The following is a 15798-nucleotide window of genomic DNA, read 5'->3' as shown; positions in this document are numbered from 1 at the left end:
ATATAATATATATATATTATAATATATAATATATATATTATATTATATTATATATATATATTATATATAAATTTATATATAAATATAAAAAAATATATTTAATAAATATATTTTTTAATATAAAGAATGAATTTTCCTTGTTTGAGGTATTCAATTTCAAGCTGGAGACACTTGTGGTGTTTGTTTAGCCAAAGAAATTGCTGAACCCACTATCTAGAGAGTAAGTATAGAGTGCAACATACCCAAAGCTGACAGAATCTGATTGTGTGTTTTGGTCTTTAAACTGAAACAACGCAACTGCTGTCACTTCTGCTCAGACTAATCTGCAAACTCATAGTAGGGAATACAAGCCTAATAAACATTGCAGATGTTCTGTTTGTGGGGTTTCGTTTAATTCATCCAGTATCCAGTTACACAGTGATTCTCCAGACAACTCAGAGTTATTTGGTTTTGTTTGTTTTTAACAAAGGATGTTAATGTTCAGTAATATTCTGATCCGCTAAACATGCTGGAAGAAGAAAAACAATCTTGATTGTTGATCTAGATCAATATCTGGTTGCTTTAATGCAACTTTGTGAAGAGGCTAAAAGGAGCTAAGAGGTGGTGCTGTCTAGATAAAACTGGTAAGTCCTTTGTGGAGCCAGGCTAGAAGTTACTCTCCTAGCTCTGTGTCTTCCAAGCTTGGTGAGTACTGCTCTGACTTTCCAGTTACGTTCAATAATCTGAAGCATATCTGCATACTGTAGTTCTTGAAACTGTTTATTTCCTTTTGGTTTAAAACTCCACTTTGCTTTGCAGGTGATTTTCCTGACCACACTGTTCTACCTATTAAGTTCCAGTGATGAATACTACAAGCCAGTGAAGTGGGTGATAAGCCTGACGCCTCTGTCTCAGCCAGGTGCCTCCTCAAATATAGTTGGCCAATCTGTGGAGGAAGCAATAAGGTATGTTGCTGATTTCTTGCCCTTTTTGGATTTATTTATCTATTTATTTTTTAATTTGGTATTCAATTACAAATACTAAGCACTTACAACAGCTCATTTTTCAAAAACATGACCTGAAAATCTTAGGATTTTCAAGAGCCTAGCATTGATGATTTCTCCCCTCCTTGATCATTAAGAGTAATTTGATTGGACTTGCCTAAAAAAAAAAAGTAGAAGCCTAAGCTGTAGTGAATGCTAGTATTTTACAAAGCAAACTGATCACCCATCACATTCCAAACCCATCAGTGAGCACTGCGTCTGCAGCTATAATGGCATTAACAGCTAGTGCAGCTCGGTAGGAGCAGATTCATAGAGCAAAACAGTTGAAACAGAGGACCTGACATCTGTGCTGTACACGTTTTGGAGTTAGTTACTTTGAGCTATTTTTAGTCCGGTCTTTGACTGAGTACCCATTTGCCACTGGAATGTATTAGATATGCTCCTGGAGTGCATTTTCTGGTTCAGTTTCATCAGAGAGAGATCTAGCTCGTGGTCTCCCAAGGCTTTTCCACTGTATGGACCAGATTACACCAAAGGGAAGAACTGGGGAGCATTCTCCTTATCCTAGTTGAGATGCTATTTACCACACCTCTGGAGTGTGTCCACAGTGTTTTGTGCTTAGTTACCCTTCTTCTGTTTCATCTCTAAATTGCTGCATGTTACTGAAGGAGGATTTTTTGTGTTTGTGTTTTTAAGTATGCTTCACTGAGATTTGACAAGAAAGCAATTTTGGGGTTGGTACAGTAATATATTTTACTGATCAGAGATGAATGAAGCTGTCAGTTTTTGCTTATTAGCACTGTGAAACACTAACATGATGGCAACATAATAAATGGATTTAAGTAACGTATTTAAGTCATAGCTCTATTTTTCAAGAAGTTGATGGACTACGCAAAGTCAGCAGTCTCCATTTGGAGTTCTGTATAGCTGGTGTTTCCTACAGTGCCACACACATATACAAAACATGAAGAGAGTTTAAGTAGGTGATATTTTAAGCTACTGCCCAAACTCATTGCCAGATGTTAGCTATTGTTCTTACATGTACCTTACAAGTGAGTGTTGTTTTCTGTTACTGGAATTAAGCTGTGCCTGGGTACATCATGGCAATGAGAAGGTTAGATCGTGCTGAGTAAGATCTTGGCCAACTACCATACTGCTACAGCTGTTTGAAACAAAGGGGCAGTCCAGGTAGAAGGAAACAAATTCAGAATTCTGCCAAAAAGTTGATAGCTCTTCTCTTCAGAGACTGCTGTTAAGTTCTCATTGATTATGTGGTTAATGTATCAGTTCTGTCTCTTCTGAAAGGTGTTGGCAGATCTATAAACTGAAACTTAGCCATCTCACAAATTGTTCTTTTTACTTTAGCCCTTGCTGGATGGGAACAGTATCAAAATATTAAATATTTTATTAATAATATTTTAAATAAATATAAAATATTATTAGATTTATGGGTTTGTGACACAGGTAACCTGAGATATTCATCAGAGCTTAGAATGGTGGAAAGAAATAAAATAATACTAGAGAAGCAGCAGGACAAAGATCAGGAAAGTGCTAGTGCACATTAGTAATTGATAATATCATGAGAAAAAGATAGTGTCTGGAGAATGTGGGATGTGGAGCTCCTAGTCATAGATTTTAATAAAGATAAATTGAGGAGGAGCTTAGCCTATGTGTTCATTAAGGTGGACTGAATCAGTCTTTCATATTTGGAGTAGTCTGTGTTTGGTACCTTATTTAAATTCTGTCATTCTGACATTTTCAAGTTCATCTCTTGCTTAGTTGTACCAAAGGATTTTTTCATAATTCTTCTAGATGAACTTGTATTCCTCTCAATACCTAATGTGATCTTCAGTATGTAAATGAAGAGTATAATTAACAATTTTCCCTGTGTTTATGCATGCAGAAGTTAGAATCGTGGAATGGTTTGGGTTGGAAGGGACCTTAAAGACCATCAGGTTCCAACCCCCTGCTTTGGGCAGGGACACTTCCCACCAGACCAGGTTGCCCAAAGCCCCATCCAGCCTGGCCCTGAGCACCTCCAGGGAAACCACAGCTTCTCTGGGCAGCCTGTGCCAGTGCCTCACCACCCACATAGAAAAGAATTTCTTCCAAATACCTTCTCTCTTCTGTTTTAAAACTGTTACCCATGTCCTGTCACTACATGCCCTTGTAAAGTCTCTCCCCAGCTTTCCTGTAGGCTTCCCTTTTAAGTACTAGAAGGCCACTATAAGGTCTCCTTGGAGCCGTCTCTTCTCCAGGCTGAGCATTCCCAACTACCCAGCCTGTGTCTGTAAGAGAGGTTCTCCACCTCTCCATTATCATGTTCACGGCCCTACCTTCAACTCTAACAGGTCCATGCCCTTCTTACGCTGGGGTCCCCAGAGCTGAACACAGTAGTCCAGGTGGGGCCTCACAAGGGTGAAGTAAACTGGGGAGAATCACCTCCCTTGCCCTGCTAGTCACGTTTCCTTTGATGCAGCCCCGGATGCAGTTGGCTTTCTGGTCTACAAACAGAAATTGCCAGCTCCTCCACCAGTACCCCCAGGTCCTTCTTTGCAGGGCAGATCTGTTTTATGAATTATAATAAAACAAGGGGAGCAAGGGGCTGCCTTTGTATTACGATTTAACAAATAATGAAACTTCTGTAGTTGCTTTCATCATTAGACTTAAACAGCATTACGCAAATGTGAATTTGCTCTCAAAATACTCATGCAATCCAATTGACCAAAAGTGTAGGCAGATCACATTATAAATCTTGAAAGTCACCAGCTGTGTTCCAGCTCCCGTCACTCTCCAGCAGGACATGGCACCCTCACAGAGCAGTGTGCATTTTACTAGCTCAATCTGGAGAGCAGGGATACTTGTGGCAAGCCATGTAGTTATGTCTCTGCTTGTTCATCAAATGGCATTGAAATACTCTTACTCGGTGTTTTAAGTCACTTTTACTGCTCCTTTATTTGAAACATGTTAGTGAGAAGCACCAGGAATCATGGATGGAATCAGGAGAGTGTGTTCCTTTGTGTCCTTTGCTGTACATCTGCAAGGAGAAGATCAAAGGGTAAAGAAGAGGAGGGCAGTCTGCAAATGCTTTCTGTAGCTTGAGACGTCACTGAACTTGGACATGTTACCTGGCAAGCACCTGATCAAAGACCCTTTTCCATTGCAATTGCTCTCTTCAGAGCTCTGTTGTGATTTTTTTTTTTTTATCTTCCTCACTATAAGTACCTGTAGATTTCATAAATATTTTCCTAACTCACCTGGGGTCACACTGATTGGACTGAGTAGTGTTTGGATAAGAAGAGCTTTGCTGCCTATTTTGAGCCAAGTAACAAATCTGACTGTCTATGCCACAGTGCCTCAGATGGTAAATTCCCACTTGAGTGGTGTGAGAAAAAAAGATGCAGCTTTTTCGAGTTTTTTTTTTTTCTTTTTAAGAGCTTTTCAAGAGTTTTGAAGCTGATGGGAATCCATGAGGTGAAATGCTTTCCCTTCCTCTGATAGGAAATGTGTTTATCTAAGACAGAAGGGAGGCAAAATGCCAGCAACACACATCAGGTGGTGTGGGCCAGCAGGGATTTGCCAAGGAGGGGGGTCATGACAAGGCCTAATATGAGATGTTGCTTGGTCATCTGCATGGGAGGTGGGAGCGTGTTGAATGTAATTTATGCTGTCTTTAGCAAGGCCAGCGATACACTTCCAGCAGCATCCATTTGGGTGAGGACTCTACAAGGTGGGACAATCACCTCCTCATGATCAGCAGGACAAAGCTCCACCTGCTCCATCATGGGGCTACCGGTAGGCCCAATGCAAATGGTTGCCTGAAGCAAAGGCCTGAATGGTGAAGGCCACATTGTGCAGGGCTGTGAGCCTGCCCCTCCAGCATGGAGGAGGCCAGGCAGCTGCAGTTCAAAGAACCACAAAAGCATGGTGTTACGGAGAGACTCTTGCAGGTCTCTGGTCCAGGCTCCTGCTGAAAGCAGCCCCGGTCAGATCTGGTTGCTCAGGGCCTTGTTCAGTTTTATTACCCTCAAGGATGGAGACTCTGTCTGGGCACCTGTTCTGTGTCTGAGCACCCTCATGGTGACAGTTTTTTCCTTTTATTTAGCTGGATCTCTCTGTCCGTCGTGCAAGCGTGGGCCTGGTGTCACTCGTCCTTCCACCACAGAGCACCTCTGAGAAGACTCAGGCTTCATTCCCAGTAGGCAGCCGTAGGCAGCAGTCAGGTCCATCCCTGAGCCTCACTTTCTTCACGCTGACCAAAGGAGTCCCATCAGCTCACCTTTGCCTGCTATGTGCCCCAGTCCCTCGCTATCTGGATGGCCCTGTGCCAGGCTCACACCACACTCACTGGTATCTTTCCTCTACTGGAGAGACCAGAAGGGGATGCAGGAGCCCAGATGCAGTCACAAAAGTGCCAAATAAGAGAGGACAGCATTTATACTGTTTTATTTCTGTACTGTTTGTTGCCCAGTCTTTGGAAGAACTGATGAAGTATTGTAAATGGACTTCAACAGTGCACTCCAGCATTTCTTGGCAGACCTGAAATCCTGAATGTTAGGGATTAGAAGGGACCTTGGAAGATCATCTAGTCCAATCCCCCTGCTGGAGCAGGAACACTTAAATCATGTTGCACAGGAACGCATCTGGGCGGGTTTTGAATGTCTCCAAAGAGACTCCACAACTCCCCTGGGCAGCCTGTTGCAGTGCTCTGTCACCCTCACCATAAAAAAGTTTCCTCTCAAGTATAAACAGAACCTCCTATGTTCCAGCTTGCACCCATTGCCCCTTGTCCTATCGTTGGATGTCACTGAGAAGAGCCTGGCTCCGTCCTCCTGACACTCACCTTTTAGATATTTATAAACATTAATAAGATGATCCCTCAGTCTCATCTTCTCCAAGCTAAAGAGACCACCAGCTCCCTCAGCCTTTCCTCATAAGGGAGATGCTCCACTCCCTTAATCAGCCTCATGGCTCGGCACTGGACTCTCTCAAGCAGTTCCCTGTCCTTGAACTGAGGGGCCCAGAACTGGATGCAATATTCTAGATGTGGTCTCACCAGGGGAGACTAGAGGGAGAGGAGAACCTCTCTCGACCTACTAAGCACACCCCTTCTGATACACCCCAGGATGCCATTGGCCTTCTTGGCCACAAGGGCACAGTGCTGGCTCATGGTCATCCCACTGTCCACCAGGCCCCCCAGGTCCCTTTCCTCTATGCCGCCCTCCAGCAGGGCAGTCCCCAACTTATACTGGTGTCTGGGGTTATTCTTGCCCAGATGATGAAGTCTTCTGCTTCCCCAAAGGAACAGCTAACTGTTCTGATTGATCTGCTGCTGTTCTTTCTGCACCATCACAGAAGGTCTGGCTTCATCTTTAAGCACCTGTTGGGTAGCCTTCTTGTCTGCAGGCTGAGATCCCCCCACACGAGCCCCAGAGTGACCCTCTAAGGGATGACTACTTCTGTTGCCTCTGTGCCACAGCCTGAGGGAAGCCAGCTCCTCTCTTGCTCTCTTCCTTGGTACTCTGCAGGAGAGGTGCTAACTCTTCATGAGGGGCAGGGATGGGAAAGAAGGGCTCACACAACCCTGGCCAACCAACAGAGGAACTGTTGATTGCTGGGAGGACTTGCACACAAGCCTGCAGGATGTCTCTGGATGGCCTCTCCTGTTTACTTTTGGGCAGAGAGGTTGTACTGTGGGTATGGAGCTCCTTTGGTGCTCCTGCAGTACCACAGATGTGACTGCACAGCACGGAGGCCCTGGTCAGCTGTCTTGGAGGTGGATCTGCCTCTGTTGGCTCTTTGGCTCTTCTTCATCTCAAGGCGGATCTACCTCCATTGGCTCTTCTTCATCTCAAGGTGGATCTACCTCCATTGGCTCTTCCTCATCTCAAGGTGGATCTACCTCCATTGGCTCTTCTTCATCTCAAGGTGGATCTACCTCCATGGCCTCTAACCCATCAGTCACAATGCTGGACGTTGCTCTTGCGCCACAGGTGCTGTTTCTCCTCCACTTCCTCTTCATGGTATATGTATTCCTCCTCTTCGCTTTCAGGAACCGTTCCTCTTCTGTCCCTTCTCTCCTGCAGAGGTGGGCAGCTGCTGTGCGAGGTGCTCATCCTTCCAGCCATGCTGTTGCCAGAGGGCCTGGAAACTCAGTGAGTGGTGGGCCCAGCTGCAGCTGTAAGGCCCAGACCAAAAGGTGGGGCAGATGCCACCATGACATCAGGAAGCCCCTGTGATGCTGGGACACACACATAGCCACGTGTGGCTGTGTTGGCCTCCGGTTCTGGGGCGTCTGCTGGAGGGCCACTGAGGTCCTCAGGGCCTGGAGGGACCGTGGTGGGGAAAGGGGTGATCTGAGGTGTGCCCTTGCTCTTTTCTCAAGTGGTTTTTGTGGCTTCTTGCTTCCTCATTCAGAGGAAGGGCTCTCCTGTCATAAGGAGATCCTGAATGGGAGCCTTCAGGCAGATTCCCATCAGAAGATGGGAAGATTCCCATCTGCCCTTCAGGCAGATTCCCAGCAGAAGCTCTTGCCCATCTTGGGGCATGCAGAGCAGAGGGAGGATGCAAGAACTGCTTTTACTCTTCTCTCAGTATCCACTCAGGGTGGAGCTTCCCAACCTGGGAGTGTAATTCAGTCTTCCAAGTCTTCTGCGGGGACAAAGAGGCGAAGACAAACATGAGGAATGGCCTGCTTCTTTTTCAGTCTTTCCCTCTAATGCATATGTGGCCTGGTGTTTATGAGCTGGACATTGCCTGTGTCCCAGGTGTTTGCTTTTGAGGGAGTTGTCCCAGTGCACTTATAGGCAAGTCCTGCCAGGCTTCAAGGCATCCTTTAGTAAAGGGATCAACAGGCTGAACTGTAGAACAAACACCGTTTTGCGAACTGTTCATAAATCTGTCTTTCCCATTAGAATAACTTACATGATTAAAATGTTGTTATATCTATCTTCTCACAATAAGCACCTCTGTATGCTTTGGTGCCATATGCTGCCTTCATTCCTCTTGGTAGGTCGCTTCTTGGGGATGGCAAATTGTAACCTGCAAGGAAAGGGAGGGTCAATACTTGTATGACGATTCCTTAAAAAACATGGCAAAAAGCCTGGGATGAAGAACGCTACCAAAACCGCACATGACTGTAGGGTTTTTTGGCTTGTGTGTGAAGTACTCACACTACTCCAAACAGAGCAATCCATTCAAAATACCAGATTCAGCGCTGCAATTCCATGTGCAATCACCTACAAATCAAGAGGGAAATTTAAGAAAATGGTAATACTTCTGAACACTATTAGTCCCTCAATAGCAAAATAACTTCTGTCCTCCAATTTACTTGGTCTTTCATGCCCAGATATTTGATCTGTTTCTCCTTTTTTAACTTCAAAATAATCTCAGTCCCTTCTCACTTGAATTTTCTTGGTGTGACCACACTATTACTACTACTACTACTACTTCTTGACAAATGCTCCCTTTGCCCTTCCTGCTATTCTTTCCTCTTTTTTCTCCCCTGTATATCCTTATTACTTGACCTAGTAGGTATGAGCACAAAAATGTAATGAATTATGAAAGTAGTATTGTACCTCCATTGTGCACAAGAGTCTCCCTTGACTGAGTGTTGTTCAGTTGTCCGTGAATGTAAGACCTGTGTGATTTTCATTGGAAGTATCACTGAAACAAACATGGGAAGCAGTGGAATAAGGAGGGGACTGGCAAGTATGGCAAAAGGGTTATGCCAGAATAAGTCTAGCTGTACAACTCCTTTTGATAGCACTTGCAGTCAGGGTTAGGAAGATGATTTACTTTTGAAATGTGAAAACCAGTAAGAGCATTTTACTGGAATTACGTTTTTTTTTAGTTCTCAAAAGTGGTCACTGAAGTGTTTTGAGGGCAAGAGGAAATCGTTATCTGCATGTACCAGATGGTGAGATTTACTTGCCTCAAAAGGTTCTGTAAAATCAAGTCAGTTTGTCAGTCAGCTACACCCCCGTGTAAGTAGGAAAATCGTGTCCTTGAGACTTCACCCCCTGAAATAAGGAGGTGATGTTTTTGTCTGGATTTTTTTTTTTTTCTGAATGGATGAAGCAGTAATTCTCCAGTTCACAGGTCTCCTAAGTAGTAGCATGCACACCTTTGCCTGAACCATTTTCCTTTCCCTGAGCAGCATGTCGTTCTCCTCCTGAATGCACCATACCCTTCTTCCCTGAAGCTCCCATTCTGCTTGCTCTGGTGGAGATATTGCACATTACTAAGTTGCATGTTGTCACGGCCTCAGTGCAATTTAGTGTGTGCGATACTTTCACATGAGTGCATGCACACGGGTATGGCTGTGGCTTAAAGTTACTGCAGCTTTCAATTTTGGTGGGGCCTGATTACGTTGTGAGATGGTCTTAAACCCAGATCAGTATTTTGAGTGATGTCTTGAAACGTTTGTTAATGGAAGTTTGGTTTGTAATGCCAGGAAGATGAGTACTGTTTGTTTTCAATTTGAGAAGAGTTATCATTATTGGCTTCATTTTCTTCATTTGTCATGTACGCTTCAAATTTGATCAGATCTTTCATTGGCTATATAAACGTTTCTTAAAATACTGGGAAATATTTTAGTCCCAAAGTAATTATGGCCTGAATTGAAATTTGGCAGAAAGAAATTTGATGTGAAGAGAACCTATAGTACCTGGATGGCTGAAATAGGTTCTTAATGGTTTTTAAGCTTGCATTTATTAACATTTAAAGAGATCTGAAATGAGCCATCATGAAAAAAAATAAAAATCTTAGCTGTTCTAAGTATCTGGTTTGTTTGCTGTGTTTCCAGGCAGTAATGATGGAGAAAATGAAATGGTGATACAATTCCCACAGAAAACAATAATCTTCCAGCATGTTTAAGCTAGTGCTTAGAAAAGCCAAAATGTGTGATCTTGTTTATTTTACTGCAACATTAATAATGTCTTTCAGAGTAATTTTTCAAAGCCACTGTTAACTGATTATGTTTTGACTGAATTTTTGCATGGTTGTGTGTGTTCTTTAGTAACAGGAGTATCTCTTGCAGAAATATGTTTTGTCACAAGAATACATTTAACAGACACTTACTAAAATGTTATAAAGTCTACTTATGGTGTATGTTAAGAGATGGGAATAGAACTAAAACCAATTCTGTCTTAAATAATTTCCTAGCCTAAAACAGGCAATAATACATTTTTAAAAATTTAGTGGAGGATAGGAAGGCTTCAATTGAGTTACAACAACAACAACAACAATCTAGACTATACTATAGTCTATAAATCCAGAACAGATGCTGTACTGTGCCAGTATGTTTGCAGAACCAGACTGACAGTAATTGTAACCCAATTTTTCCAATTGGTATAGATAACGAATGGTATATGTCTGATGAGAGTTTTAGTAGTAGTAACCACATGACTCACCCATATCACAATTTTAGATAATCTTAAACATTGTCCTGTATGGAGAAAAATAATAATTTGTATTTACCTGTATTTCCTTTTATATCCAAAATACTTGTTCTAACTAACTGCAGTTGTCTGTATATTGTTTTACATACACATGATTTTAAAAAGTTATTCAACAAATTACAGAAAGGAAAAAAGACATTCAAGGAAAAGCAATAAAGTAATTTGTTTGTTCCTGCTTAATTGTTACTCTTTTTTTTCCCCAACTACACCTGAAACTACGAAAAATTATTGTATACATGTACTTTGGGTCAGGCATATCACAAAGTCTGTAGGAATTTTCCAGTTTACTATGCCTAATACACAAGATTATTTAAGTGCATAATCAGATGCTTGGGAAAAAAAAAAGTTCTCAAAGTGAGCAGACTGGTGTAGTATATTTTCAAACACATTCACTGGCCATTGCAGGACTTCCTTGTTTTGTATCAGGCAGTGTCACCTTTCTGACATTTGCTTCTTTAGCTTTCCAGATGGCATATTCTGTATGTCCCAGCTGTATTTATTTTAGTGTACTTGGTAGTTTCTGATTCTGTGACAGTCCAGTTTAAGTCTGAAGGTATCTGGAAACGCATGGGAGTGGGTTAGTGTGTGTGTGTGTGTGTGGGTTTAAACACATGCACACTTGCATGCAATCTTTAAGAACCATGTAACTGCCCAGCATCCTAGGTACTAATCCTTGAATTACGTGTTGCACCAAGTAATCATATTTTAATTATGCATTTTTGCATATACACTGCTTTTTTCTACAACACGAGTTTTTTAAAAAAACACTATTTGCATGTTGGAATTTCTTTCTAGGAATAAAGTGATACTATGATTATTCTATTTTTTTTCAGTATAACATTGCAAATTTCCATACTTGCATATCTCATAATTCTTTATCTTCATATTTAAGGCCGCAGTACATGTTATTATAACCTTAAATCGATTTTTGCTATTTAAAATAACAGATTTATTATAATGTGAGCGGACAGCATGAGGACTGGTGTAAAACTCCAGCATTTCCTGACATTTGAAAGATTTAACATTATAGCTCTAGGTTTTTGCTTTATTGTCATTTTAGATTGAACTATTAAGTCAACCCACTACTTATTCTCTGCATAAGCAATCGAATTGATGCTTGTGATTCATAAATTTATAATAGTAATAATCTGAACAGACTGGGAGTATCTTAATATAAAACTGGAATGGATCTCCAGCTTTATTGAGTCCAGCTAGCTGTTGCTCTCATTCATGAAATTTTTGAAGCTAAAAGGGGTTTCTAAAACATAAATCCTTTCAAGTTGTGTGGTGAGTAATTGGTGTTCAATGCACAGTGCCAGTGAATGCTAACTGTTGAGGAAGGCTTGGGTAAAGCTAAAGGAAGCCTGCACTGGTAAACATCAAAGTAACGAAAGTCACAGGAAATGAGAAAGTACCTGCAAAAAGCTGAAGTTTTAGCTAAATCAAGAAAACCATAAAGTCTTGCAGATAGAAATAAGCTGAAAAGAAAGAAAGGGAGAGAAGAGAGTTTGATTTGCTCCAAGCTCCCCCAAGTGCCACTAAACCAAAATTCCTGTGTACCAGAGCCAGAAAGCGCTCAAAGAGGCTGAGGGGTGGTGAGGGGAATCAGAGGAACACACGGCGATAACAAGGCTGCTGTGGGCTGTTGGAGGGGTGGGAGGTGGGGGGTAAGGTCAAATGCTGCTGTGTTATTCTTTGCTGTGAAGACAAGTGGAGGGAGTCATGCTGTAAAGCCATGCTTGGGTGAGAGCTGCAGCAGAATCGTTCAGAAAATAAAGCGGCAATAGGAGAGGTTGTGAGAGAAATGTGCAAAATGGAGCAATAGCAAATTGCTGAGAGTGGATGATACTCAAAGATGGAGTTAAAAAGAACAACCAAGCAGTGATCCAGGGAACCCAGGAGGTACAGATGTGGAAGTCAGACAGCAGAACCATTAGGTCTGTCATGGTTTAACACCAGCAGGCAGCTCAGCACCATGCAGCAACTTGCTCACTCCCCAGCAGAGGGACAGGGGAGAGGACTGGAAAGGTAGAAGTGTGAGAACTCGTGGGTTGAGATAAAGACAGCTTACAAGGTAAGGTGTAAGTCCCACATGCAAGCAAAGCAAAACAAGGAATCCATTCACTACTTCCCATCGGCAGGCATGTGTTCAGCCACTTCCAGGAAATTAGGGCTCATCGTGAGTGACTCCGAACATCCCCTTCTTCCTCCTCCTATCCTCCATTTTTTATTGTTCAACACAATGCCATATGGTCTAGAATATCCCTTTGTCCACTGTAGGTCACCTGTGTGGGCTCTGTCCCCTCCCAACTCCTGCTGCACCCCCAGCCTCCTCGCTGGAAGGGCAGCACAAGAAACCAAAAAGCCCTTGGCTCTGCGCATGCATTGCTCTGCCACAGCTAAACCATTGGGGTGTTATCAGTATTATTCTCACCCAAAATCCAAAACACAGCCTCATAGGAGCCTCTCTGAAGAAAATAACACTATCCCAGCCAAAACCAGGACAGGAACTATAGTTAAGGAAGTAGCAGCACCCAGCAAATATGATTTAGTTTCACAGATACAAGTTCTGTCTTACTCTTTTTTGAAGAGCTCAGCAGACAAGGCCATAATAAGTCAATTGGGCTGGTATTTTCTACTGAAGTTTTATAAAGGTCTTTGACAGCATCTCTTTTCCAAGATTTGTGGTGATGAAGCAGTGATAATAGAGAAGGTTTCTGCACAGGTAAATAACTGATTAAAAAAAAAACAAACAGCAGGAGTGAATGACAGGATCAAGGTAAGGACCTCGACTGTTCCACCTGTTCATAAACATCCTATGAAAGAAGCAGAGAGGGACATCATACTGATGTTGCAAAGCTATTAAGCATGAAGGCTGATGGTAGAACCGCAGCAGGATTGCGGACAATCTCAGAAGACAGCAGTGTCTGGGGGATAAAAGGATGAAATGCAGCATAGATGAGAGTGATGTGTGTGGGTGCAAACCACTCCTAACTTCACACACAGACCAGTGGCCTCTGTGCTGACTGTTACTGCTTGGGAACTCTATTTTCAAGTACACGTGCTAGCCCTGTGTTTGGTAATATCTAAAGTTATCCACAAGTTATATTAAATGTTTTGTTACAGAAGACAGAAACAGAGAATATTACTCCATTGTATGAGTCTGTGGTTGGGCTATGCCCTGAATTGCTGTGTGCCATTCTGGTTCCTGCATCTCAGAAAGCTAGAAGGGCAACAGGGCTGATCAGAGGAATGAAGGCTTGCAACAGTTTCTGTGTGTGGAATAACTAAGGTTAGGATTCTTTGGCCTGGAAAAAGGGTGGTACACATTTGAGGTCTTCAATGAGTTGTTTGTTTTTTTTTAATCCCTAAAAGAACAGGACCCTTAAAGAGAGTAAAAGAAAGGCTTATGAGCTTTTTGGAAAAGGATTTCTTTAAGTCCTGGCACTTGGAATTCATTCTTCAGTGTACAGGATCTTGTTCTCTCAATGATCTCTTGAAATTTTGGAGATCACTGTGGAAGAGAACTACTTAAGTCCTTTTTTAAGATAATAGCTCTCCTTTGATTGTCACTGGTAGCTTGTCTTTTGCAATAAGTCTTGGTGGTATTTGAGAGAAGAGTTATTTGGTTTTCAGGCTATAGGACAGCTGTTGTTAGTTTTGTAGAATCACAGAATATCCTGAGTTGTAAGGGGGCCACAAAGATCATTGAGCCCAACTTCTGACTCTGGACAGGACCACCCAAAAATCAGACCCTGTGTCTGAGAGCATAGTCCAAATGTTTCTTGTACTCCATAGGCTCGGTGCTGTGTCCACGTCCCTGGGCAGCCTGTCCCAGTGCCCGACCACCCTCTGGGTGCAGAACCTTTCCCTAACACCCAGCCTGACCCTCCCCTGTCCCAGCCCCATGCCGTCCCCTCGGGTCCTGTCGCTGTCCCCAGAGAGCAGAGCTCAGCGCCTGCCCCTCCGCTCCCCTCGTGAGGGAGCTGCAGGCCGCCATGAGGCCTCCTCTCAGCCTGCTCTGCTTGGGGCTGAGCAAACCAAGGGACCTCAGCCGTTCCTCAAACATCTTGTCTTCTAGACCCTTCACCATTTTGTAGCCCACCTCTGGACGCCCTCTAAAATAGTCTTATATCCTTCTTAGACTGTTGTACCCAAAACTGCACACAGCACTCAAGGTGAGGCCACATGAGTGCAGAGCAGAGGACAATCCCTTCTGTAGACTGGCTAGCAATGCCATGCCTGATGCACCCCAGGACATGGCTGGCCCTTTTTGGCTGCCAGGGCACACTGCTGGCTCATGTTCAACTTTCTGTCAACCAGAACCCTCAGATCCCTTTTCTGTGGGGCTGCTCTCCAGCCTCTCATCCTCCAGTCTGTACATATAGCCGAGGTTGCCCTGTTCCAGGTGCAGAATCCAGCACTTGCTCTTGTTAAACTTCCTACAACTGATGATTGCCCAGCCCTCTCCTTTATCAGGATCTCTCTGCAAGGCCACTTCACCCTCAAAGGAGTCAACAGGTCCTCTGTTTCATTTGGGATAAGTCAGCTCTCTGTTGTACAAAGATCTCCTGCCCTGCCAGCTACCAGTGTGCTGGCTCCATCAGTTGGATGGGGTCTAGAGAGCTGAGCTACTTAGTTAAACGTTCCCCAGCAAAAAGCAGTTATTGACTGAATTCATTGGCAAGCAGATCTGTTCCCTGGTCTTGTTTGCACCATTGTGGCACTTAGTGTCTGTGCTGGCAAGTACCCAGAGGAAGGATGGTCTGGGGCAGAAATGAATGATTGAGAACAGGGGAACGGGTGGGATCTCTTCTTACAGTAGGAAGAAATAAATTGGGAAACTGCGTTGTGAAGTTTGTACTGCTTGCATTCACGTTTATACCTTGAACCCTCTACTTGGAAGTTGTTAAATGTGTATTCTCAACAGAGTTTCAATACCTGGAATTTCCTAAAGTATCATTTGAATTAGTCAGGTTTGTGTAGAGGAAGGTGCTGCCACAAAGACACAGTGCAACCCTTGTAATGTGTACTAAGAGAATATGGGAACATACCAGAAGTGGTGTTAAAGGTGATGATTATAGAGTGAAATTGTCTTTTTCTAATAGTATTCTTAGCTTAGGGTGTTCTTGTTATAAAACTTGCATTGTAATCACATTGTAAACCAATTTATGTCTTGTTGGATGTTTTGTAAGGTATTTAGGGAAACACTAATTCTTGCAGTTTCCAAGACAAATGTGACTTTTATCCATTTTTTAGTTTTATGCCCCTTAGAATAGTAACTACTAAATCTCTCTTCTGAGCTTACTATATTCTTTGTATAATCTTTCTGGAAACTCTGATTCTCATCATTT

At 42.8% G+C, this 15798-nt stretch overlaps 1 protein-coding gene across 2 annotated transcripts in view; it reads left to right on the top strand.

Moving 5' to 3' along the window:
* Nucleotides 1-15798, top strand: part of TMEM245 (transmembrane protein 245) — an 86210-nt gene that overhangs the window by 52568 nt on the left and 17844 nt on the right. For both annotated transcript variants that reach the window (XM_084510341.1, XM_084510340.1), the window contains one exon: nucleotides 799-944. In XM_084510341.1, the coding sequence (XP_084366467.1) occupies nucleotides 799-944 (146 nt within the window). The remainder of the gene's footprint in view (nucleotides 1-798; nucleotides 945-15798) is intronic.

Source organism: Aythya ferina, assembly GCF_964211825.1.
Source record: "Aythya ferina genome assembly, chromosome: 2".
Classification (NCBI taxonomy): Eukaryota; Metazoa; Chordata; class Aves; order Anseriformes; family Anatidae; genus Aythya; species Aythya ferina.
The sequence above is the reverse complement of the archived record's forward strand: the minus strand, read 5'-3'. Positions and strand labels throughout refer to the sequence as shown.